General features: G+C 43.5%; 1 protein-coding gene across 2 annotated transcripts; it reads left to right on the top strand.

Annotated features, from left to right (window-relative positions):
• Positions 1–643: 643 nt before the first annotated feature.
• On the top strand, positions 644–27,454 carry coro2ba (coronin, actin binding protein, 2Ba). Of its 2 annotated transcripts, none has more exons than XM_028956645.1 (12): positions 644–976; positions 16,393–16,593; positions 22,282–22,398; positions 22,671–22,820; positions 22,906–23,070; positions 24,267–24,383; positions 24,461–24,565; positions 24,654–24,750; positions 24,887–24,999; positions 25,393–25,483; positions 25,781–25,920; positions 26,175–27,454. In XM_028956645.1, the coding sequence occupies exons 1-12, from the start codon at positions 962–964 to the stop codon at positions 26,304–26,306; spliced, it is 1,443 nt and encodes a 480-aa protein (XP_028812478.1). In that variant the 5' UTR covers positions 644–961; the 3' UTR covers positions 26,307–27,454. The 2 variants fall into 2 exon arrangements, with proteins under 2 accessions (XP_028812478.1, XP_028812479.1); XM_028956646.1 differs by lacking the exon at positions 644–976 and adding an exon at positions 14,301–14,406.

The following is a 27,454-nucleotide window of genomic DNA, read 5'->3' as shown; positions in this document are numbered from 1 at the left end:
CTGTTCTCTCTTATATGTGAAGTGTTCTTATAAGGTAAGGATGTGCCATGAAATACAGAGACACACACACAGGCACAAAGTCATCACATTACTGCTACAGTGGCCTTATTGTGATGCTGCAGATGGGAGCTGGTGCCAGCAACTGGACACAAGAGAATGGACATTGCCTCTGCTATAAATATCTCACGCTGAAAGTCTAAGAAGGTTTATACTAGTTTGATGTGAAAAGCAAATTTCTGTCCTTGCGACATGAATCTGTGTAGAATTTTGTAGATGTTTTGCATCTTAGCAGGAGGCTCCCGCATATTCCGGATGCCTGCAAATTGAATGAAATTAGAAACTACTGCATTGCACACTTGAGAGAGGTGCGAACTTGACAAAAAGAGAGCGAGAGTGTGTGGATGACTGTTCATTTATCCCCTGCTAGACAAAGAATATTTTGATGTTGACACCCGTCTTTGGGAGCGTTGAAAGCTTCGACCCATAGGGGGCAGTAGACTGCCGCACAGTGGACACACAGTGTGGGTGCTCGCCTATGTGTCATGCAGGCTTAAGCTCATCCTCCTGCTCTTACGCGCAGCTCTCCACTCTGCATCAATAACCCCCATTACACCGCCCAGTAATCAGATTGACAAGGCGAGGGGAGGAGTGTGAGACGAGAGCAGCCAGCCTGTGTGTGTGTGTGTGTGTGTGTGTGTGCAGGAGGAGGGGATCCTGGTGGAGCTTTTCCTGTTGTAGTAACCACGCGCGCTGATTACTTCACTGCACCACTCGGCTAGAGCAGCTGCTATTGGCTCCCTCAGCTCCTGGGAGACAGTCTCTCTCTCTCTCTCTCTCTCTCTCTCTCTCTCTTTCTCTCTCTCAGTCCCTCTGTCATTGCAAGACCTGCGGCCGGCGCAGTTTACCTCCAGCTCTCTGCATTAAAGGGACACGAGCCAGCTCCTCACGCAACTGCCTCTGCATGACTGTCACAAAGGTAAGCAGACCGGGGAGGGGCCGGCGGCGGGCGCCGCTGCAGCACTGGTGGGTCCCTGCGTGGCGCAGTGGCGTGCAGCGCAGGTGGAACATCTGTGTTGACGTCACCGGGCTCCTGCAGTTGGATGGCGAAGGGACCGCAGGGGCTTATTAGGGGCCGGCCGCTGCCGTCAGGCATGGATTTAACTCTCTGATTGCGTCCCGGAGCCTTTAATCCTCGCCCGTCCCACATTACGGCCAAAGTTGTGCTTTTGCTGGAGGGGCGCAGGCATGTCACCCCGGCGGCATGAGCGAGAGTCTAAAAACAGGTCTCTGCAGTTACGTACAGAGTTGCGAAGAGCGATGGACATAGGGGGGCTCCCACTGGGTGTTTAGAGTGCAGTGGTGTGTGTGTGTGTGTGGGGGGGGGGGCATCTGCAGTGAGTGCAGTGTCACCTCAGCAGTGACAGTGTTGATGCTGTTGCTCTGCTGCGCTCAGAGCCTGGCGCTGGGCTGCAGCATTCGGAGTGTCACAGTGGAATTGAGGTCCAAAACATATTTCCAGTCTGACAGTCAGGAGGGCTGTGAGTTCCTGGACAGGCTCCTATCTGTGGTTCTAATGACCACTGTATCACTATTCAGCTATTTCCAGCCCTCCTCAACTCCACCCAATGCACCAAATCTGGCCAGCTGCAAGCCAGAAGGTAGTTACTTCCATATGGACTGGGAGTAGTACTCAGGAATGTCTATTTGTCTGGGAATACAGTTAAAATTTCTTTTATAAGCTATGACTGTATTTTTATGATGACTGGTGGCTGGGGTAAATTTGAGGTGAGTTTTTTCGGTGTGCTGTGACCTGGGAGGAGCCCATCTGTAGAGGATGGGAGGTGGGTGGAGGCGCTGAATGGCAAAGTGTGTCCTTGGGTTGGAGGTCGGGCTTGTGCTGACGAGGCTGAATGTCCTGAGGTGGGATAGAGCGCTGTCCAAGGCTGAGAGAGGCATAAGCCATGGCTGCCTCCTGCCCTCCCAGTGACATTCCGTACACGTCACGCCTGGTGTATTAGACTCAAGGCCAGGAAAGTGCATGAAATAGCATAAAATGGAGCCATTTCCAAAGCCAGGCATCTCACTCACAGACACACACACACACAAAAAAAAAAACGGACCGCTCAGTGCGAGGAATGGGTAGTCAAGTCAAAATTAGCATCCATTAATTCATGAGCTGATAAAACCAGCTTAGGACATATTATGTGGTCCAGAGGAAAGTAATCCCCCTACCTCTGTGCTGCTTAGACATGTGGCAAGTTGTTTATTCACTTATCTGTGTCCCAGTCAGACAGGATGGACAGATGCACGTCCCATCATGCACAGCACACATTCATACACAGATGCCAATGCGCACATGCTTTACGTACAATACGTAAAGATCTACGTATATCACATATTACTCATAGCCTTATTTCTTGGTCTCAATTGGACATTTTATGCTCTGGTTGTTCTGAAAAAATGATGAGAGAAATTAAACTTGGTGCTAGCCTGCTTATTTTGAAATGTCTTCCTGCATGTAGTGGGGGCCTGGAACCCTATTGAGACTCCCATGGTTAGCCATGGATTGTTTGGCTGACCCCCTTGTAGATCTCACACCGGTCCAACTCAGCAGAAGACTGCAGAGTAGTTTGAAGAATGGTGGTTCGAACTGAGGATTCCCATGCCAGAATGCCCGGGTCCTTGTTGTGGTGCTTAGGAGAGATTTTAATCACAATAGATGAGCATTTCTCTGAAATAACGAGGAAAGGGACCATAGCAGAATGCCAATAGAATGAACAAATGGTTCTGTGTCTCATGAGTGCAGAACACGAGCTGCTGCTCTTTAACCTGCAGAGTTTCTATGAATTCTTATTAAAGTTTCTGAGCGTTTCCTTTGTGTAGGGGAGGATTTTGGTGAATCTACTGTATTACACTGTGACTGGCAGACAGCCTGTAGGGTTTGTCTCAGTGGAAGTGGGTTGAAGTAGTGAGGCTGAAGAGCCCTTCAGTTTGAAAAATCACAGAATATTACTGCCTATTTATTCACTGCAGGGAGGGATCTTGGCCTCGTGGGTGAAGATTGAGGGTCTGAAGGCCGTCTCAGGTCCAGATATCTACATGGAAACTATTAAGAGTGATGTGTTTGTCAGCATCGGCTGCAAATGAAACCATAAGCCTGAAGACCACCGCCTTTTGTTCTATTTTTGTCCCTGACCTCTACAACCAGGAGAAGATGCTTTTTTGCACCACACAACAGCACAGGGGTAAACCAGCATGGGTTAGTGTGTGCGGGTGTCAAGACTTTAAAAGAGGAAAAGAGTGAAGTCCATCATCCAGATGCGAGTAATCCACAAACATACAAAAAAAAGGCAGAAGAATGTTACTCAGCTCTGCTCTAGAACTCTAGACAGTGCTTGTGTGTAGCTGCAGCGTACACATTTCATCCCTTCTTCAAATTGAGTAGGAGCGGCTGTGAAAGTGCTAGACAGCAGAACGTGCGCCAGCCAATAAGCGCTGGATCCCTCACGGTTGCCTGGAGAGACTCCCGCTTGGCTGGAATCACTACGCGTTCATTTAAAATCTCTGTTGGGCGGCTAATTGTTTTTTGGGGGTTTTTTTTTTGTCTGTTGGACATCTTTGACACTGCTGGTTGCCCAGAGCAAGGGTGGGAGGGCGAGGTGGGGGGTCCGACTGAGCTCTCTATTGTTCCCAACTGACACCAGAACTGCCCATCTGCCCACACTTAACATGCCTTGGGGACTCATCTCAGTTAACCTTGAGTAAGTGTCTTTGTGTTGCTCCGGCTCCAAAAGTGCTCCACTGGAATCATTAAACATCTACATTCTGGGCAATGTAATCAAGGTAAAATAATCAAATCTACACATCACATCCACATAAATGTTCATCATTTAGATTGTACAAATATAATTATTGTACAATGTTAAAAGAACAGGTAATGTCTTAATAAAGGAGAAAACAACACTATATGTAATTAGGCATCTCAAATTGCAATGCTTTGCATCATATTAAGCATAAACCCAAAGCATCAAGATCTCATAAATCTGCTGACTGCAGATCACCTTCTCCTGGATGGAAAAACATTTCAGCATCGTCTGCAGGCACATGCCTGGTCTTCCTACAATATTTCTGTAGTGACCTACCTCTGCTGTCTGGCTACTCTCTGATGGCTACTCTCTGCATCACATTCAGAACCCGTGTTAACAGCACAGGATGGTAGTAGCCTAGTGGTAGAGGTAGTAGCCTAGTGGGTAACACACTCGCCTATGAACCAGAAGACCCGGGTTCGAATCCCACTTACTACCATTGTGTCCCTGAGCAAGACACTTAACCCTAAATTGCTCCAGGGAGACTGTCCCTGTAACTACTGATTGTAAGTCGCTCTGGATAAGGGCGTCTGATAAATGCTGTAAATGTAAATATTCCAAAAATATTTTATTTCCTTTTCTTATGCAAAGTGAACAAGTCTTATTGGCTGTCTGACAAAAACGTTCCTCAACTGGCAACCAATGGAATAAGATTTTATCTTAAAGCTCCAGGAAATAGTTGTGCCGTTCATCACATCCTAATTGAATCTGATGTGGGCTGATTGTTTGGTCGATTGTTGGAAAGTGCGGCAGTGAATTGCAGCCTGTCTCGCATGCTTCAAATCCTGAAGCTTTTATTCTCCAGTCATTCTAATTACAGTACAGGGACAATGGTGAAAGCATGCATGGGTTTTGTTACAATGAGTACAATTAAAATATTGCTCCTCCTTGTTTTTTCTTATTTGTGAAAGTGTGCATGTGTTAAATGATTACATGTTGATTTCTGTAAAAATCCAGACAGTGTTAATTGGCCTGTCTGTTAAGAGGAACTGTAACACAAGGACTTCATTTAAGCTTAATGGGAGAGTCCTAACAAAGGGACAAGTAATAAAAATATCCCTGATGTGGACAGTGTCAGCAGACGGGTCCATTTCGTCCGCCTCCCCACGCAGAGGGTGCCTGCTGCTCCTGAGGCCGGGGGCGGGTGTGATGAGGAAGCGCTTCCTGTCGGTGGGGTGGGGGGCTGCTGAATTAGCTCATTGAGCCGCAGGGTGGGGGGACAGACAGCAGCTGTGGGGCATTATGGCTGTGTGTTCCTCTTCCTCTCGCTATGTCTATTTTTCTCTCTTCTCCACTTCCCTGGGGGGCTCGCTTGCACAAATCGCCATCGTTAGCCCTCAAGAGGAAGAGGAAGCCCCACTCTGTGATGTGAAGAGGGCTGTGGTCACCCTTTCAAAACTGTTAGGTGACCTTGCCAAACCGCTCATAGCCGAGCATTTAGGGGATGTGCTTCTATCTGGCAAAGCAATAAGCATGAAAAATTACATTCTTCCTCTTTCATTCAAGAACCAAAACCATTTTTAGGAATGGAAAAACCATTAAGCATCTGTCAGAGTGCTGGATGTATTTACTTTACACTACAAGCTGTGCATGATGCTCACAGAACCTCATTTTCCTAGTTTTTTATGCCAGGCTGGTTGGAGGCATTGTTGTTGTTCAGAGTGGATTTTTTTCTGAACATCACCAAATATGTGGTCATGGTCAATAATGGCCAGAAGCTAGAAAGACTTTGATCACAGAGAGAACAAAGAAAGTGATCAAACAATGAACGCAGAGAACGCTGCTCCATCTGAAACATTTAACAGTTTTAAAATTCATTTTAAAGGGTATCCTTTTGCCAGTGACATATTTTAAGAATTTACACATGTTCATACTTGTTTATATTAACTATTTGACACATAAATTAAAGATGAAATAGATCAGATATGTTGTATCAGATTAGTGTCAGCATATTTCAGCCATGTTCTGGTCTCTCAAGCCATAGAAAATCTGAATATTATTTAGATTTAAAAATACAATATTGGATACAGCCAGATACAGCTACAATCAAGTCCAATAATATTATGTGTACTGTTTATATGCATATATGTGCAGATTTTTGCCAACAATATCATTACAGATGGCATTTCCTTGATATGAGAATAAGAGCAGATGCTATGTTTTGTGCATCTGGAGAGCACCAGCATGGGGATGTGGATGCTTCAGACAAAGTCTGCTGTAGTGCGTGGGCAGAGCACAGAGACAGCATGAGAAATAAAACCACCTACACACTCCAGCTGAACAGCAGGAGAACAGGGACCCCTCTCCACGATCTCCATCTTCCTCAATCCATATCACTGCAGCTGAAGTACGCTGTTGAGTAATATAATAGAAAGCCCACTGAGGTTTTCCGTGTATCGCAAAGAAGACAAGTCAATGCTCAGAGAAACAATGTTTTAACTGCAAATAATCTCTTCTATAAATATTACATGGAGACCCTTAAATTCCAAAAGGGATTTATTTCAGTATATTTCAGTATATTTCTTTACCCAAACGGAAGCAGCAGTTATTTGTTTCTCTACTGACACAGGTTAATCCTTTAAACAGATTATTTCTGCTTACTGAGAATTATTATTGTGACTCGTTGTTAAAGAGGTCTATAGTATTAGGCCAGCAGATAAGTAAAATTTGTTGTCCATTCACTGACAAAGCTGAGAGTCCCTGTTTTATCGTCCAGCCAAAAGCAGAATCTCCTGCCGGACATCAGCATCTGGGTCCTTATTCCAGTCCCTATGGAGACACAGTGGGGTCCTTCACTGGCTTTAAAATCCAGGGAACAAAGAGCTTAGTATTTTGGCTGAATGCATAGCAGTGACTGTGAGTTGTGCCATCACTGGCTACCATCAATAAAAGAGTGTTTGTTCTATAGGAACACACAGTCAGGAATTTATTATGTTTTTAGCAATATTTAGTAAGTTTTAGTTTTGTTCAAAATTTTGGTTTGGAGTAAGCCTTAAATACCTATTTAAGTATAACAGTAGTAACAAACTACTGCAACAATACTGCAATACAATAGTACAAATTAGTATAATACAGTATAAAAATTAATTATATATACATAAATAAAATAAAATAGGATAATATATTTATATTGTATAAAATCCAACATTAATGTGTATGATAACAGTTGCCTCAATATGTTGCCCCAACAAATAGTACCTCTACAATTTTATTCTTTCAACTGAAATGCCAATACTAAAGGAAATCAATACTAAATTTCACAATATGGCTATTGTTTTATTCTTATAGTCTTGTATTAGTATAAAGGATATAAAGGATAAAATATAAAGGATAAAATACAAGATAAAAGTTAATAAGAGAAAGTGTTCCCAGCTCAGTTGTGCTGTGTGCACTGGTGAATACGTCTGTGGTTACTGGAACACTCACACTCTGCTCTGATCAGAAACACATTTCTGTCCAGAATGAGATCTGCAGCCACGGAAAGAAAATTTTTTTAAATATTTCTTTTTTTTTTTTGCCAGTAAAAACCATTTCAGGACCAACCATGAGGGCTGTGGCTAAGACACAACACGACCCCTCAGTGTCCCCACTCTTCTGAAGGGAAATAGAATTTCACTTCTAAAAACCGAGTAGGAATTTGGTTCCTTCCCAAGATTTCTGGCTTGCAATTCTAAAGAGTTCTACAGCACATATTTGTGACAGATGATTAGCTGAAAAGAACAACTTAGTGAGGAGATGATGGGAAGACGGAATTATTACTGCCATTCTATTATAAATAAAATTACATCTCAAGACATCCATTCCATGTACTTTCTGCATTATTCAGCATTTTCTAAACTAACTTTGGTGCTTGTCATTGTTTCCTTTCTCTTTCAGGTTTATTAAAGTTCTTATAATAGCTTTATTAAAGTTGTTTTTGCAGTGTTCACCATTACTATATGTTTCACTACATACAAATATGGTTATGTATGTGGAAAAGAACTCAAAACAAAACAAAAAAGAGTTGCTGTCTATGGTGCTGATTCCTGAGCTTTTAAAGGTCCCCTGACATGAATTGTTATTCTTATATATTCTTTGCTTTGTTTGGATCCCTAACACTGTATCTGAAACCTATTTCATTCTTGGTGCAGAATGAAACGAAATTTCCCCAGGATGCGTTGTATCGGTGTGTAGCTTTATACTAATGAGGAGGAGAACGGGCGGGTCGACGGGGAGAGTGGCCTAGAGAAGTCAGTGGGCATTCACGAAAATTGCGTCATCAACACCATTCAATGCACACAATGTTGCATTGAATGGTGCACAGACAGGACTTTGTGTAACCTTTCTAAAAATTCTAGATCTGCCACCTTGGCAGTTCGGGATTCGAACCGGTAAAATTCTGATTAAAATTCCCATTCCTCACCCGCTAGGCCAACCTATTGCCATTTCTAACCACTGTAGGACCATGGACAAGCTAGGGGAACTCATATTAATGTTAAATAATCTCACAAAGTGAAATTTTCACGTCAGGGACTTTTAAGGGGTTAAAGTCCTGAAATATTCCTAGGGGTTGCAGCCATCAATTGGGCTCAGAGAGTCATGGGTCTCTTTTAAATTTTAATCGTGCACCTCCCATGGGGAGCGACAGTGGGATTAGAGGGGGTGGATGCTGCTTTTAGTGCATCCTGGGGTCAGTCAGGGTGAATACCTTGACTTCAAAGCAAGGAGAAGCCTGCATGGCCCTGTGGCTGTTTGAAAAGAGACTGGGAGGGGTGGTCGGACACTGCAGATTTCAGCTAGTCTCTTTGTCCCCGCTGTAAAGTGCAGCAGTGATAATTGCAGCACGTCCAGACAACTGGCTGCCAAGCCTCTGCCCGTAGAGATGAAGAGACTGTTTTCAGGCTTTCAGTAGAAGGATGAGCGTTCAGCTTTGTGCTGAAAAGAGCGTAAGCACCCACTCTAAAGTGCACCCAGTCAGATGCTGGATCAGCAGCTTGCTCCATCTTATATTCTGCTTACTATAGAAAACACTCTTTTTCAGACATCACATCTTGTCCCACTCAGGCACACATAAAGCAAAACAAATTTGTTCGCTGCTGACTGAGGGAAGGTATGATTTAAGACTTTTATATGTACTGTATAAATACGTATTAATCCGTACTGTATCAAATTGATTAGATTTACTGCAAAGCACCCCCATAGATTCAGGCAAAGTGGTCTGGGGCATGTGTGAAACTAGGGCGCATGTGACATGCAAAGTATTGACAGCCGGTCAATAAAAAAATATCAATTTCACAGTGTGTGACGCAGAACGGGCAGGCAACAAACACATTTGAATGAAGTTGAAACCTTCCTGTATATTTTTTTGTTATGCAAGTTTGAATGTAACAACTGTATTATGATATTGGAAGCAATTATATAAGTATCTTGAAAATCCATTGCATATAAAAGAATGCATTGTCCAGAACCTTTGGAAATAGGTCAGATCCATAGTGCTCCAACATTTACGTTTTTTTCAAGTGTACCACAAAAAGTGCAACTTTCTTTGTTCTATGCTCACCATAACTGTAGACCTGAAACAGCTTTGGGGGGAAAAACTCTACCTTTGCCAGTAGTGAACGCAGCAGGCCTGCTGCAGGACGCCTGTAGCTGTAATGTTTTCTGCAGTCAGAAGGCAGGAAAATCAATTAGAGTTAATGCCTCTCCTCTTGCTTTGCAAATAAACACTAACATCTGGAGTTCAAACGCCATGGCTACTAATAAAACTCCAAACCACCAATCAGTGGATTCTGTTTGAGGCAGTTAAGCACACAATCGGTGCGTCATTGCACAGCACCTTCGTTCCTGGACGCATTCGAAGATGCTTTTGGGAAGCAGAGCAGAGCCAGCAGAAGCAATGACTGTTCGTCAGACTGAAGTAGGACTTTGTCTGCGCTGGGAAAATGACTAAAGAGATTAGGGACTAATGTGACATTGAGAAGCACATTACAGCAGCAGAACGCCACCAGTCTCAGCCGGTCACTGTTATGAAGCATGTTCCTGCATTTGTTGCTGTGCAAGTTTCCTTTTTAATATTTTTTTCTAAAGAAATTGCTGTTTTTTTTGTAAGGATCACAGTTGCAATAGTATTTTATTGTGATTTTGTGATTTCTAAGGCAACATGCATTTGTACTGTTTTGATATAGTTTTGTGGAACTGATATACAGAGAGGTGAGATGGTTTGGACACATGCATGTTGGAAGAAGAATGCTGAGGATGGAGCGGCTTGGCATGGATGGATTTATGAATGTGGTGAGACAGGACATGTAGGTGGTTAGTGCGGAAGAGGAGGAGGCAGAGGATGTGGTGATCTGTAATGGGGGCAACCAAAAGTAGAAGAAGAAAAATATGCATAGTTTTTTTAATACTGGGGGAAAAACTCAGGAGTTGGTGTCTGGGTGCATCTGGTGGGCTTTTTGGCAGTGGACTCTAGACAGATGGGTATGATTCGGGTTGGTAAACACTGCACAGGGCAAAACTGAATCCTATTTTGAAAAGCCATATAGAGAGTGGCACACTGAAAATGTAATATATCAGCTATGGGCTTTCAGTGGATTAAAATGGAACCATATGAAATTAACAGAGTATTAAATTACCCTGTTTTTTGCCATACCATATCAGCAATGATGTAGTACGCTGTAAACATTTCAGTGTGAGATCGATTAAATTTTGGTTGCATAACGAATGAAATCCAGTTATCAGTGGGGGAGTGTTTTCATGTGAGAGGGCGATGCTGTGGAGCTTTTTCCTGTTTGAAGCCCACTTAAAACGTCGCCCCACCGTCATAAATTATAATTAAGGTGCGGTTTTGTTTTCTGTGGTGTTCAGCTGTGGCTGCAAATAGTGAGCACAAAGACATTAATGAATACTCCTACACACACACACACACACACACAGATATATATGTACATGCTCAGATGGTTTTATCAAACAAGGATTAAGACTAATCTGTGACCAGATATCCAGCATCTTGGATGCATTAAAGGAATATTCCCTACTGAATGTTTTAAATATTTAATTCATGTTGTTGAAGTGGAGGGTGATAAGAGGCAAAAAGCTGAATCACAGCCTGTCACTCCACCAGCCCCCACTGGCCCTCTCTCCTCCAATCCAGCTTCTTTAATCCCCATTCTTCCATCTGTTACCTCAGGAACACTTGAGGAAGAGAACCATCCCCGTCAGGGCCATTTCTAGTCAGTCTGTGTCCTGCACTCGCTGCATTATGTAACGTAAGGGTTTAATCTGAGTTTTTGCCTCTGATCACAAGCAAGTTGTTCCATTTTTTTTCTTGCTACAATAATCAGTTTTCAAAAACCCAGCCAGTCTCCAGGACAGCAGCAAGGTCAGGAAGCCAGACTGCATCAATCTGGCCTGTCTGGGAGTCCCTGCGCCCAGGCTGTCAGCGCTTCCTGGCTCCCTCACAGCACATCCTGCCGGTCCATGCACGCTCCAGAAAGCAGCATGTAAGGAACTGGCAAGACAATGAAATCCTCTCTGTGCATGATTAATGTATGTGTCCTGCTTCTGCCCGTATGAAAAGCTGCACATACACAGTAGCTCCTTCAAATGGTGCCCAGGCATTCTAGAGGCGTGTCTGCTCAGTTAAAGCTTGAGTGGTTGCTTGAGTCTCGATTTTAGCAGCTTTCATGGCTGTAATTTTCCAGATGAGAAAAGTAAGACATCACAAAAAGACTAGTATTATGATGACACTTGCAGGAAATTCCCTCTCTGAATAGACAGCATTACGGAGAAATAGGTCGTAAGTAAGCAGTGACACCAGATTGTGGCACCGCTGGCCGTGCCTTAGTGTTCTGTCAAGTATTCCCCTGGGGAGGGGGGGGAACTCAGTTGGCAGCTGAGCCTTTCTCTTCATTACTCCCATATACCAAGAGTAACTGGTTAATCAGCCAGCCTGTAGAGCTCCTTCATAGCAAAGCTTTCTTCCCAATTGTTACACATCTTCACACAAATGTACCTTGCAGGCACGTCCACAATCGACCACATTCGCAACACCTAGGCCTCCCTGCAGCAAGGTCTTTCAAGGACAGCGGTGCCAGATGGGTCTGCTCCGCAGATGGGTGGTCTGGGAAGCACTGTCACCATGTTTGAGTTCAGAGGACTGTTTCGTATTTGTGGCAGAGACCTCAGCAGATCCCAGATTCTGTCATTATAACGTCCTTCCCATATTTGACCTCAGGGTTGGCAGTTAGATGCAATTTAGCGTCAACCAGCCTTGTACCCCTTCAGCAGTCTGCTAGCCTGGACTAACAAGCATGTGTCTGCCGAGATGAAGTCCAGATAATGCAAATAGGAGCATTTTTCCAGTTGAAGTTAAAATTGTACTTACATCATCTTCCAAAAAGTCTAAAAAACATGGATATGCAATTTTCTGCAAGGGAAGGGGTTTTGCCTGTCCACTCAACATCTAAAAAAGCACCGCACAATTAATCTTCATCTGGATGAAATACGTATCTACGCCAACAGCTTTTCAGAGAAGCACAGGCCCCTTGAGAAGGTCCAAACTCTCAGCCAGTGATGGAGAGCGACGTTGGGGGCTCTGCGTTAAAAGACAGATCCTGAGAAAATCGCTGTGGGGCCACAGCTGGAGAAATGGCTGCCAAGCTAACAGGCATGGGCCGGCGGCTCTGTGTTATTTATCCCCCGCCGCGAGCGAATCGCGTCGGAACTGACTCTGCACCCACAAGGGGCCGGAGGGAGGAACGGCTAATGCTCCGCTGCGGCCTTACAAAGACAGCTCGGTGGGCGCGGTGACAAGCATGACTACCGCCCTGCGGCGTCCATTCAGGCCCTTTGTTTCGAATCCTCGGGGTCTGTGAAAGACCCTCTTCCTCCCTGGGTGCTAATCAAATCTGAGCACCACTGGTCGTGACGAGTCCACCGTTTTCATAAGCAGCTTTTCGAATGCGGTTTGTGTTGTGGAGCCAGCTACCCGGCTTCTCGCTGCCTGCCAACGCACAATATTTTTAATGCTTTTAATGGCTGGCAGCATAACTGGCCAGCATGGTCTTTTTGTTGTCCAACAGGATGTACAGGAAGCAAGATTCCCTAAGTTCTTTCAAAACTGGTCACACATGCATTGAAATTTGCTCTCTGTGCAAGAGGAAACCCAGAAAAAAAACAACAATTTCTTTGCGCTCTAGAGAGTTGAGTGCTTGCATCTTTCCCAGAGTGTTGCTCAAGATCCCTGAACTCTCTGGCTTAAGGCATGCAAAATAATTAGATAATAAAAAAGAAACGTAGAAAAAGAATACAAGCAGAACAGGCAACAGTGACTTTAGGCTACGTGAGGAAAAGTCAATAAACAGTACAGACAAACTGTAGTGCGCACACACACACACACACACACTCAGAGACCTTGGCAAGTTCTCCATTTTTTTTTATGTTTACAGCCACAAGCTACCCCAACCCATCCTGCAAAGGGGGGAAGAAGGGTATAGGTGGGCAGACAGAGAAAGAGTCTGTCAATAATGGGTCGACCTATAGGACAGCATTACAGCCTGCGGCGTGGAATGACCTCCGCACCCGATAATGCATGATGTTAAATCTGCGGAACCCGCTGTCATGGAGGAGTTTGGATAGTTGCTGAAATTTGCTTGCGAGCTGCGTGTGAAATGTACGTTTCTCAGCCAGCAGGAGGCATTTGTCAAATTAACCAAGATGCCAGGGCGACGGAGCCTGAGAAAGCGGCGGGCTCTTAGGCTGGGAGCAGCAGAGGGCGAGGCCGACGGCTCACTAGGGGCTCTGGGCCTTGGCCAGCAGGGTCTTATGATTCCAGTGAGTCCGCGGGGGTGTGAGAAGGGGAAGTAGAATGGGTTTTGAGGGCCGTTGAGGCGAAGGGCCGAGCAGAATAGACACTCGCCCTACGGTGGAATAATGAGCATGCCCGGAGACGACCTTTTACCAAAAAAAAAATGTTTTTAACCCACCCCAACTCCAACCCATTGGAAATGTCTCTCATGACATTTAGAATAGCATTAAGAGTAGAACTGTGTCCTACCGCCATCCAGTAACCTATACCTCTGATAAGGACTCCAAAGCGTAAACCACAGAGCTGAATGTGAAAGAGCCAAACATTCCTCTCGGGTTCAGATGAAGTGCAAATTTTGGTCACGACTGTACATATTTGTGTCTGGCACCAGTAACAATGTGAAAAATGTGAAAATAAACATCACACTTACAGTAATACAGTACAGTAATACGATAGCCTTTATTACACTATTACACTCTGGCCATTTGCAGATTGAATTTAAGGGCTGCCAATCATGAGATTGTGAGACAGACAGAGACATGGTGAAGTTTGTAGTCATGGGAAGGGCCGCTGCCGCAGCCCCAGGGCTGGGGCTGGGCCGGTCCAGTGATGGAGGGAGGGCGAGAAGGAGGGGAAGAGCGGACGGACGAGGGAAACACAGGCCAGCTCGCTGGGTGCACGCAAAGAGTATACTGGCATCCGGGACGACTGTAACCCGAGAAACTCGGGCCGCGTCCACTTCCCCGCCTGAAGGTAAGACGCTGCTCATCAGGGAGTCACAAGGGAGTCAGCTGCTGACACGTGTATTTTCCGCTGATAAACTGATACGCCATTAACAATAAAAACTGTGTTATAAAGCCTGAGCATAAAATGATGGCTGCCGCATGCCGTTGCTTTCTGATTTGGATCATGGGGTTTTAAATGAGATTGACTTGTTCTAAGCAGTGTGTGGAATGAAGATGAAATCGCTGTGTATTTATGACAGCTGCCACTCGACACGTCTCTCCGTCGACTGAAGCGGTGCCATTCCTCAGCAGAGGCGGCCAGTGCTGAAGGGCTTCACGTGGCGGATTCACTGCGCAGACTGTCCAGAGAACAATGCTAAATTCAGGGCTTGGTGATGTCATCACTTCAGAGTGTGACCAGTCGGACATTTGCCATGAGACTTCACACCACAGCGCTTCCTCTAATCTTCTACCCCCCTTGCTATAGCTAATTATGGAGGGTGGCCTTCATGTGGTGGGGAGAACAGCCTCTCATTCTTTAAGACTTGAGAATCAGCTAATTTTATGATTCACGTCCGGCTGCTTTGAAGTTGTTTCTTTATAATTTACTCATCCCATATGTTTTGATGAAGCTTGCTCCACCGAGTATGGTCTATGGAAAAAGTCATGGATTTCAAGTTCAAGTTTAAGTGAGCTATATTGTCCTTTATTGTCATTTCAGCTACTGACATGTTATACAGTACATAGTGAAATAAAGTGTTTCTGGAACCTGGTGCTACATGTAACATTTAAACAAAGTTATGTTCTGACATAAAGTTCACATGTGTGACACAGACAAACCGGCTAAATAAAGTGCAGACAGGGGGCACAGACCATGCACGAATAACATTAAGGCAAACCAAACATATAGACACCAAAGAAGACAGACACCGCAAAACCAGTTAAATGAATAATGAAGTAAAACGAATAGTGCGGCTATTAGCATTGTATGGTATGGAGTGTTCAGTTGTCTGATGGCCTGTGGAAAGAAGCTATTGCACAGTCATAGTCTTGCCTTGACTTATCATGGCAATGTGTAGAGTACGCCAGTGACAATTTGCCTGCTTAAATTCTAAAGATTTCTCAAAATTCTATTCAATTATTCCATTTTAATTAATCCAAAAAAAACCCATCACCTGACAAATAAATTCCATTATTAGAATAAGGTATGAATGACATTTCAAACATGGAATTTAGATGTACATTTATGGCATATATCAGACAGTCTTATCCAGAGCAACTTACAATCAGCAGTTATGGGATCAGTCCAAATGGAGCGACATTGGGTTAAGTGTCTTGCTCAGGGACACAATGGTAGTACCTGCATCTTCTAGATCAGGCGAGTGTGCCACTAGACTACTACCACCCTGGGATGATGGCTAGTCACATGGCCTCACACCTCCAAGGTTGTGAGTTCGAATCTTGGGTCAGTCCTTTGCATGCTTTCACCATATTGGTGTGGGTTTCCACCAGGTTCTTCGGTTTTCTCCCACTATCCAAAGTCATGACTCTAAACTGTCTTGCACCGCAAGAGTGTGTTTGTGAATTGTGCGTGCTTTGTGATGGCTGGTACCCTGCCCTGGGTGAGTCCTCGCCCTGCTCCCAGTGTCCTGAGATGGGCTCAGGCAGAGCTCTTCACAAAATGACCAGTTACATGAGTGACCATGTTGTTGTAGTTTACTGTTCTTTCTTCTTCTGTGGTGATATCACAAAAAAGTAATCCTTGCTTCAAAGTAAAGAGCAGCATTCAAGAGTATATCATTGCATATCTTCTTACAAAAACTTTAATAGTCAATTAAATACTTGTGCTTAAGGATAAAACTCAGATGTTATTTGTTCAGATAAATGCACTTGGTTTATTGTCATATTTAAAGGGTACAGTGTACAATGGTACAATGAAATTCTTACTTGAGCGCTCATATAAAGCCAATTAACATAGGTGTAGATGTATAACATTTCCTGCCCTGTTTTCTAGATGTCATGGCGTCCGACCTACCGAAGCTCCAAGTTTCGAAATGTGTACGGCAAAGTGGCAAACCGGGAGCACTGCTTCGACGGAATTCCCATCACAAAGAATGTCCATGACAACCACTTCTGTGCTGTAAATGCCAAGTTCCTAGCCATTGTCACTGAGAGCGCCGGTGGAGGATCGTTTATCGTCATCCCCATCACCCAGGTAACCACCAGAACACCAGCACTCCGTCTCATCTCTCCTTATTTGTTAAATGATTACATTAAGTAAGGACTGTCCAAAAGAGAAAATCAATTGTTATTTTTCTGATACCCACCAGTGCCAGCATTGTTTAAATGTTTCTTATGCAGCCAAATAAAAAAACATTGATCAGCTTATAGAGTGTACCACTGAACCCGACACCAGTTTAAGAGTTCCACTGCTGCAAAACACCAGCTTTTGTAATGGAAAATATGCAAGTTGCGCCCCTTTCAGAGGGATGTGGTGGGGTAATGGTAACGTTACTGCACACTTTCTTCATACATAAAACACCACAAATCTATTTTTGGGGCTTTTCATTTCAACCTCTGCTCTGTTGAGCTTGTTACATCACTGTTTCTGAAGTAAATCAAACTAACAATGATATAACACAGAGATAAAAGATTCTTTGCCATTTAGATTTATTCAGCGTTGCGAACAGTATGATGCAAAGGAACATTTCATTTTCCTGGCACCAGCCGTCATCAGGGTGTGGTCTTGTGAATATTCTGCCAGCAGCACACTTGCCCTGTAAAAGAGCCCTGGCACCAGAGTCTAATTTTTTTCCTTTTATCCGAAGCATCACAAGCTATTAGTGCAGGGTAATGTGCATTAATCTTGTGCTCTAATACTCTAAATTGGACATTCACTGCTATGGGCGCTGGAATCATTCGCTGTATGAGTCTTACTGGCCATGTTAAATCACTTCCAAAACTATCCCCTCGCCATGTGGTGTTACACTACACAGATTTGGGGAATGTTAACCATCCTTTCTGCTCCATTGAGGAGGCTAACGCAACAACTTGGATCCACCATCAATGGCACTTTTGTCAGTGTCATTTTAAATTCATGCCGGCAGTATATTCTTCTTTTAGGCCAGGGCTAATGCCCTTTATGCTTTGAATGGGCTGGTCTTCGGGGAGCCTGACATGGAACTCTGTTCCCAGGCCTTTTCAGTTTGAGACCCATTTCTTTTCACCACCCCTTCTTACTGTATTATTGCATTTCCCTCTTCTCCAGACCGTTCGCTCACTGCAGCCTTTTTGCTTATCCAGTATGGCCAGAATAATGAGACAGATAAAGGCAGGCTGGATGGGTATTAGCTGGCATGTCTTTCGTATCTGTGTATGAAGTACCTCTTCTTGGTTTTCAGAGATACAAGCATTAGCTGAGTGTTGTTCACCTGTTTTTATTTAATGGAACCCTACATGATGAGACGTGCCCAGGTGCAAAAAAAGACTCCCAGTCCACTGAGTTTATTAATATTACATAACTGATAGTTATTATACTCGTAAATCAGTCGATCCAGAGTTTCCTCAAATTCCTCACAGGGTGCAGTATAACCTGCTATTCGCTGCACTGTGTGGTAAAAGGTCTGATGGAAAATGCATGCAATATTACTGAAAAGAAAAAAAGGCCTCTGTGATGATGTCACTGCATTAGTTTAACCACTGGAAAATGTGCGCACACACTGCCTGTATCTGACTTGCTGCAAACACATGTCTCAATGTGTGTGTGTTTGTGTGTTTATTTTCAGTGTAGGGTTTTATCCTTCCAGACAGAGAGAAGGCCATCTGGTGCCTTCAGAAGGACGTCACCTCAGGAGGGGGTGACAGTCTATCATTTTTTTATTCTGGAAGTTCTTGAAATAATAGAAACAATGACAGTTCAGGTGATTTTAGACTCCTGCTTGAGGTGTAGCAAAAACATGGTGAGTGTCACTGAAGATTTTGTACTGTAACAGAGAGTCTTACTCCAGATGGACCGGTTATTAGCCTTGAGCCGAGGTGTTAATGAACAGACTCTGACACAGATTTTCCAGCCTCCTGCTGCAGTGATGGTCCAGCACAGATTAAAAACATTCTCCTGTATCTACCTTCTGTGGGTAAACAGCCCATTTACGGGCCCAGTAGGCTGATCAGTTTCTATTTTCATTTCAGTTGTGAGGCCAACAGTGTTAAATCCTACCTGTTCCTTTTTAGGGCTTTGATGTGACTGGCTTTCATTCAATGCAATACATGAATTAATAAAGGGTTTTACAACCTAGGGTGTGCTTACTCAGTCTTTACACGTTCCTTTTCACTACAGTCTCATTTCTACTCAGGTGGTCATTTGTCACTTAAACAAATAACGTTCATCAAATATTCCATGCATCATGCAAAAAAACTGTAGAGGTAAAGCAGTTGATTTCTTGTACACTGGGGGACTCCTGAAAAATAACATGTTTTGGTGGGGTGTCTTCAGAATGTTGGGCGCTTTTTTTAAATGGGAGTCAATATTGAAGAGAAGCAATGGGCTGTATTTACATATTTGCCTATTCTGACTACCAGACGGATAAATCAGTGTAACAATCTTCCTTCAAGTTGTTGTCAGGAGTTGATGAACTGTGAGATACAATTTCTGTGATATACTGTGTTAAAAAAATAAAGGGAACAAAAAAGTAAGACATCCTTGATCTGAATGAATGAAATATTGTTATTAAAGACTAATCACACCAAAGTCACACTCAAAATCAAAATTAAAACACACTACAGGCTGATTCAACTTTGATGCCATGATAAAAAGGGTTAAAATCAGGCTCAGTAGTATGTGTGGCCTCCACGTGCCAGTATAATTTTCCTACAAGTCCTGGGCATGCTCCTGATGAGGTGGCGGATGGTCTCCTGAGGGATCTATTCTCAGACCTGGACTTAAACATCCACCATCCACCAGTTCTGGGGAATGGACGGGCCCTGCTGCTGGTTTGTTGCCCTCCTACGGCCTCCTCCATGTCTACTAATGTTCTGGCCTGTCTCCTGGCCTGTCTCAACAAACCTTCTTGCCACAGCTTGCATTGATGTGCCATCCTGGATGAGCTGCACTACCTGAGCCACTTGTGTGGGTTGTAGTCTCTCATGCTACCACTAGAGCCAAAGCACCGCCAGCATTCAAAAGTGACCAGAACATCAGCCAGAAAGCATAGGAACTGAGTGGTCTGAGTGAAGTGGTCTGTGGTCACAACCTGCAGAACCACGCCTTTATTGGGGATGTCTTGCTAATTGCCTATGATTCCACCTGTTTTCTATTCCATCTGCACTACATCATGTGAAAGTGATCATCAACAAGTGTTTCTTCTTATGTGAAATTTCACAGAAGCGTGATTGAATTGTAATTACATTGTGAGGTTTAAGTGTTCCCTTTATTTTTTTGGAGTGTATTTTAATGTCATGGCATTTATTTCATGAGCTGAATGAATTTAAGAGTGCAGTATGGGACTCACGTTGAACTCACAACTGAGGCCGCCTGGAAATTAACAGTTTGATCTATTGCATTAGATCAAATGCAAGGGAAATGGATAGACGGACAGATTTAAGACGCTCTGGAGCCCCTGAAAGTTCACATCAGGATCCTGTTCCACATATTTTGTCTTCACCCCTGCTGAGCAGTTGTCATACAGAGGAAAGCACACTCCCACAGATAAGGGTTTCCCACAAAACCCAGCCATACTTACTTCCTTTTCTAAACTCAGAGACTTGGCATATGGTGTGAAAGAGGAGACTGATGTGGCCATAGGTGTACTGGAACTGTGGCGGGCTGTCAGTTGGAGGCAGAACAGGGACATCAGAGAGCAAAACAAAATAGTCGGGGGGCGAGGCAGTCGGTCGGTAACATCCGTGGCGAATAAAGAGCAGTTAATGAGAATCTGAGAAGAATGGAGCATGTTCAAACAAGTTAAGAAAGCTAGCAGCAAAGCGATAAATCAACAATGACCAGACAGCGTCCAAGATGGCCGATGCTTCTTTTATATGGTACGGAGACCCTGGATGCATCTGCTTCCAGGACTGTTCTCCAACAAACACTCCAACCCGCAGCCCCTCCAGCAGATGTCGAGTAGCTAGCCGACGGTGTACCTAAAGGGTATGACTAAATACTCATAGTGGCCGGTTAGAGTGATGAAGCCGTTTTTTACTCGTCATCCTCCCGGATGTGCACCAAATGTTATGCATTCCTCCAGTTCAGTATTGAGAAGCAGGAGGGGGTACCTGTTCATCTTCGTAACTTCTTTCAGCTGCCTATAGTCAATGCATGGACGGAAACCCCATCTTTTTTTCCCCACGAAGAAGAAGGGGGCTGCCACCGGTGAGTTAGAGAAGTGAATGATTCTGCTGGCGAGGGACGTACGGATGTACTCCCCCATGGCTTGGCGTTTGGGCAGGGAGAAGGAGAATATGTGACCCCTGGGGGGACCACCACCGGGAGGAGGTCAATATCAAGGTCATATGGCCGGTGAGGTGGCAGGGTGGCAGTGAGGTTGTGGTAACATGGCTTCTGGTTAGGACTTGGGTGACATGGCATGCTCGGCAATGAACAGGGCATGGGTCACAGCCCTTGAGTGTTAGGAGAGTCGGCGCTGAAGTGGTTTCAGTGGTTCCTACCCCCACAGTAAAAACAAAGGCCCCGGTTACTGCTAAGCCCAGCTGTATGATGGCCTTTTGCTGTTGTCACTGGGCGTCAGGGACTGCTGCTGCAGCAGCTGCAGCGATGCCAGCAGCTGGCCGATCGTGTCCTGAACAGAGGCCGTGTCCACTGCAGCAGTAGCTGGTCCGCTCTTACTGTCACGGCTGGGCCCTAGTGGCACAAGCAGACATTGCCAGAGACGGAAGCAAAGACACATTTGGCCTGGGCAGTGAGTGGGCAGCATCCAAGATGGCTGACAGTCTTTTATACTGGACGCCAATCCCAGCCACATCTGTTTCCGAGTGAATTTGGGGGAAAATATCCTCGGCAGGCACAGCATTTGTTCACAATTGCTTTTTTTTTTAATTTTTTAATTTCATTCTGACCTTAAGGAATGTTATATGGGCATAGAGTGGATGACAGTCAGAAATTGGGTCACATTTATACAGTTTAGCACTATCAATGGGGTTCAAATGAGGGAACTCTTTAATGTATGGTATACATATATTAAATTGAACTGGGAAATATTCTCACAATCTATAGAAAATTCATGATTAATTAAACTATAATTATCATACATTTATGGAAGGACATTTTTGTTTCATGGGGTGACATCTATGAGACATTCTTCATTATTCTACGCTACGGGCTTTGAGATCCGTTGGGAAATCAGAGTACAAGAGACAATTTTAACATGGCCTGTGGAGACATCAAAATGAGAACGTACGACAAAAAAAGTTCAAATTACTATCTATATTTTTTTTTCCCAAATGGAAATAGTGTTTTCTTTATTGTGTTAATTCATGAACAATGCATGAATGTTCAGAATTAAAGTCCAGTTTTCTTAAAATGAATGTAATGTAATGTATGATATGGAGATGGTTTGTGTAAGGTGCATCTGATATTTAGAAGAAGTTGCCATGTTGTTTGTCTAGTGTGTACTATGCAGCACATTTCAAACTTGCTAATGCAAGGGAAACAGGCCATTGGGCATCATTGCATCATGACCGACATTCTCAGGGTGAAGAGCATTTAAACCAGAGATTATGTTAGAGCTCCACACAGTGGACAAATCTGTGCACTTCAGACATTTGAAAGTGAAGTGATTTTCTCTGTATTAGTAATTCAATAGGCTCAACTCACATGTTGAATTTAATGATTTTCTGTGTAAAGATCCTGCATTTTATACATATAGTCTTTTGTATTTCTATCACATAGACAGGTCGTATAGAACCTCATTATCCAAAGGTCTGTGGTCACCAAGGCAATGTACTGGACATCAAGTGGAATCCCTTCATCAACAACATAATAGCTTCCTGCTCTGAGGATTCGTCTGTGAGTAAAGCACTATTCATGGTGCTATGTTCTCGCATCAAACTTTAATACACTATGGTGATTTGGGATTATACTTAATACATCATGCCTACCAAGATAGCTGATTAATAATTGATACAGAAGCAATATAGGATTTAAAATTTAATGGGTCAGTGTTTACCCTTCCATTAATGGATCTCTGAAGTAATATTTAGTTATTACAACTCTTTTTTTTTCAATTGAACCTGGCATGGCTTTAAAAGAAAGAGTTTATTGATTTTGCATGTTTATAGGTCCGGATATGGGAGATTCCAGATGGTGGGCTGAGGCGGAATATGACTGAGGCAGTGCTGGAGCTTTATGGACACAGCAGACGCGTCGGCCTCATCGAGTGGCATCCGACCAGCAGTGGAATCCTCTTCAGCGCTGGTTACGACTACAAGGTGACACCTCAGTCCTGTGGCTGATCCTCCCGTTTAGATCCTTGCTTATGTTACAGTGTATGATCCTGGAAATTGTGTGTATCAGATACTGATCTGGAACCTGGAGATCGGGGAGCCGGTGAAAATGATAGACTGCCACACAGATGTTGTCCTCTGCATGTCCTTCAACACGGATGGAAGCCTGTTGGCTACAACATGTAAAGACAAGAAGTTGAGGGTGATTGAGCCGCGGTCTGGCAAGGTCCTACAGGTAGGACACGTGAAAATCATTGTCTGTCTTGTGTTATGTTGTAAATACTGTAAATGAAGTAATTATTGTAGGTTTCTTGGACTTTTAGACAGTAGCCCTTTATAAAGTGTGGTAGTAGCCTCGTGGGTAACACACTCGTCTATGAACAAGAAGACCCGGGTTCGAATCCCACTTACTACCATTGTGTCCCTGAGCAAGACACTTAACCCTAAATTGCTCCAGGGAGACTGTCCCTGTAATACTGATTGTAAGTCGCTCTGGATAAGGGCGTCTGATAAATGCTGTAAATGTAAAATGTAAATGTAAAGTATACACTTATAAAAAATACACTCTTATATCATACAATCAACATATAATGACTACCTGAAGAGTCTTGGTTAGTGGCTGCAAAAAAACAACAGCTTAATTTCTTATGGAAATACAATTCACTCTCGCAATAATGCTGCTGAGGTCTAATCAATATCTCAACTGAATTTAGCCAATTACTATTGTTGCCTAGTTAAATGCATGCATTAGCATATAGCTCCAAATATAGCAAAAATAGCATTGGCCAGGCACTTTAATGCACTTTGAAGTGGAATCATTCATGTGTGAATGGAACGAGATTATGGAGTGGTTTGGGGAGGGGGTCGGATCAATTTAACACCTCTGCATTTGGTATCAAAGCTGTAAAATATAAAGTCACAGTTTTGTAAAAGCATGGCTTCTCTTTTATAGGTCAATTCTTTTCAAGCACAGCTCTGAAATCTCTGCGGACAGGCTTGCATTATTAAAACTCTCTCGTGTGGTTTAGATGTACTCTCTTCACCCTTCTTAAGTACTGAATGTACCCAAAATGCAAACTGTCTGAACCTTTCAGCTCTTTGATCATGTGAAAATCCAGGAAAATAGATTATTAGTTAAACACTTGTTTGGCCCCAGTGGTTGGCTGAGCGGGTAAGGAAACAGACCCATAATCGGAAGGTTGTCGGTTCGAGTCCTGAACCACCAAGATGCCATCGAGCAAAAGTACCATCCCCACACACTGCTCCCTGGGTGTCTTTCATGGCTCTCCACTGCTCCCTCAGGGGTCGGGTTAAATGCAGAGGACACATTTCACTGTGTGCACTGGGTGCTGTGCTGTGTCACATGTGACAACTAATCACATCAGTAAAAAAATACAGTAACTAATTTAATGCTCTTGGTTTTACTTAAAGGAAGCAAACTGCAAGAACCACAAGGTGAACCGTGTTGTGTTTTTGGGCAACATGAAGCGTCTGCTTACAACAGGCGTGTCGCGTTGGAATACCAGACAGATTGCACTGTGGGATCAGGTGAGCAGCTAAAGTGAGCCCACAGCGTCCAACTGAGTAAAAATGTGCCAGTCTTCATTGTGATTTTTCTAACTCAGGAGGATCTGTCCATGTCCATCATAGAAGAGGAGATTGATGGCCTATCAGGGCTCCTGTTCCCTTTTTATGACTCAGACACACACATGCTGTATCTGGCTGGCAAGGTGAGCCTTTACTTCCAGCAGCTGTGATACTATTCATATTCACATTCGGAAAAAACACTCACAAAAAAACTTTCTTATGTGACCAAAGGGTGATGGGAACATCAGATACTATGAGATCACCACAGAAAAGCCCTATCTGCAGTATCTCATGGAGTTCAGATCTCCGGCACCTCAGAAAGGACTAGGTAAGTAACAATTATCCATCATACAAATGGAAAAATTCAGAATAATTCAGACTTGTTGTGTAGATATTACACATTGATGTAATATATATAAATGTGGATGAATACTGAATTGCAGTGGGTGCATTTTCTCCTATAGGTATCATGCCAAAGCATGGACTTGATATAGCGGCTTGTGAAATATTCAGGTTCTACAAGCTGGTGACACTCAAGGGGCTGATTGAGCCGATTTCCATGATTGTGCCAAGGAGGGTGAGTGATGATCCATTTCAAACGGCAGATGTTCATCAAACAAAATCTTGTTTTTGTCCAGGGGAAACTTTTCACTTTTCATAGTGGAGAAATTGGAATTAAATGTTCTACAGAGGACAGTCCAAAAGCATGGCAGATTTTATGAAACATTAACGCTTCATCACACACCATTTCCAGAGACAATGTCGACAGAGTTTCAGCGTGTATACGTGGACATTATATAAAATAAAATTCAGTCATTCTTTTCATAATGTTGTTCTTTGTAATGTAAAAAAAATGTGCTTAGAACCTTTCCACACAAACCTGGGTGATTCTTGGAATGATTGTTGCCAACAATCCATCAACCAGCTGAGTGACAATACTAAAGTTCTACTGTCTGTTTTTTTGTTTCAGTCAGAAACATACCAAGAAGATATCTACCCCATGACCGCCGGGACTGAACCTGCCTTGTCAGCAGATGAGTGGTTAAGTGGGATCAACCGAGGTAGAGAAACTACTGTAGTTTACGCTTGTCTGGCATGTCTTCATCTCTTCATGGGGCTGTTTAATAGGTGCAGTTCTCCGTGCTCTACAGCTGGGGATTTGAATCGCAGCTGTGCCACTTTCAGGTCTCACAGCTATTATGCTCCTACAGCATAATAAGGTCTTCTTAGGAAGGAAAGCTATAGCTAGTTTCAGCCCTTAAAAAAAGCGTTGTCTGCACAAAATAAAATGACTATGAAATATTTGTTAAAATAATATTTCGTATTAATTAAAGAGTGGGGTCTGTATCTGCACACAGGTCCAGTACTAATGTCCCTAAAGGATGGCTACAACAAACCCAGTCAGCTTGTTTTTAAAGCTCCTCTGAAGGAGAAGAAGAATGTGGTGGTCAATGGACTCGACCTGTTGGAAAATATGCCACCCAGGACAGAAAATGAGGTGGGTGCAAAACATGACACTGATCAAAAGCCTTAAAATGGTGTTGCACCTAACATAATTTATTCTATTCTCTTGAGATGGTAACTTGTTATTAGAAGCCATCAGTTCAGCCTATGATCTCTGAAAACAAAATGTCATATAACAAAATTCTGCATAGATGTTTAAACTCATAACACTTAATGTGACCCATTAACAATTTGGGAGAACGCTGACCTGCCTTCATCTGTAACCTGTGCTGTTATTGGTTTTGACAGCTTCTGAGGATGTTCTTCAGACAACAGGACGAACTGAGGCGACTGAAGGACGAGCTCACGCAGAAGGACGTTAAAATCAGACAGCTGGAGCTGGAGCTCAACAATATGAGGAACGACCCTATTAACATCTGAGCCGACTGTCCAACCACTGGGCTGAGCTTTGCCTCCCATGAAGTGTAACACTGAGCCCCTTGGCCCTGCTGAAGCCATCTGCCCATGCCACCATCTCTCACTCACCAACGTCTATCTGCTCTCTCTCTCGTGGAACATCACCAGTCCTCCTCACTCCAGCAACGCCCCCATCATCCAACGTGTGCTCAGACATCAGTAACATGGTAGGGTGGCCAAGTCGGACCCTCCACCTGGCCTACTGCCAGTTGAGATGTGGTGGCCTGAACATCTCCACCTTCCGGTGCGGCGCAGCCAGAACTTGCACCAGTGGGTGTGTGCATGTGAGCTTTTTAAAAGATGGGACACAAATCAGTTACACTGCAGGGCTTTCTTTTCTGTTTCTGATGAATGTGTTGACTGCAAGGTGTATGGCTCTGAACGTCTTAGATCATCTACATCTAACCATCCGCCTGAATTCTCATAGTTTGCTGTTGCAACTGTAATTATTTATTTTGGTACATTTTTCTCTGACTAAGACAGTGTTCTTTGTAGGCATTTCAGCAATCTTGTGGTAGCAATATAGCAATTAACATTTATCAAAGAATCCAGTAATCCAGAAGGACCAACCGGACAATATGTGCAGATTAACTTCTTGACACAGTGGAATTAGATAGTTAGTTAGTGTTGCGTCTGGTACCATGTGCCAAAGCACAAGAAAACAAATTTACATGTATATTAGGCTACTTATGACACTTAAGAGCCCATATATTTCAGATGTCCAGTTTTTATCATTTTGTAAAATGTACATTTACTGACTTTATGGCAAATGGGGAAAAGTGGTATTTATATGTGAACATGTAATTGCCATAGCATTTCAATATCAGCAGCTGACAAATGTGGGATAAACAGATAGATAACTGACAGAGCGCTAAAAGGAACAAAAGAAATGTGATTTGAGTGCAAAAGCATGCTTAGTGAGATGAAATAATGAGCAGCGCAGCTAAGGAATTACACCCCACAAAGGGCTTTTTTTTTTCTGCAATATAATGTACAAGTTGCCTATTACCTTGACTTCAGATTAAAAGTTCCCTTCGCTAGCACTGCTATTGCTGGTTCTTATTGCAACCCTTCATTTGAATATTAATTGCCATTAAAAAGTATAAACCAAA

The sequence above is a fragment of the Denticeps clupeoides genome, chromosome 16 (genome assembly GCF_900700375.1).
Source record: "Denticeps clupeoides chromosome 16, fDenClu1.1, whole genome shotgun sequence".
NCBI classification, from domain to species: Eukaryota; Metazoa; Chordata; class Actinopteri; order Clupeiformes; family Denticipitidae; genus Denticeps; species Denticeps clupeoides.
Note: the sequence above shows the minus strand (reverse complement) of the source record. Positions and strands in the feature narration are given on the sequence as shown.

Bases quoted from the DNA above. Each gene is read 5' to 3' on its own strand.
- coro2ba (XM_028956645.1), top strand. The intron at 24,566-24,653 runs GTGAGCCTTTAC...ATGTGACCAAAG, and splicing joins TGCTGTATCTGGCTGGCAAG to GGTGATGGGAACATCAGATA. The intron at 25,921-26,174 runs GTGGGTGCAAAA...TGGTTTTGACAG, and splicing joins CACCCAGGACAGAAAATGAG to CTTCTGAGGATGTTCTTCAG.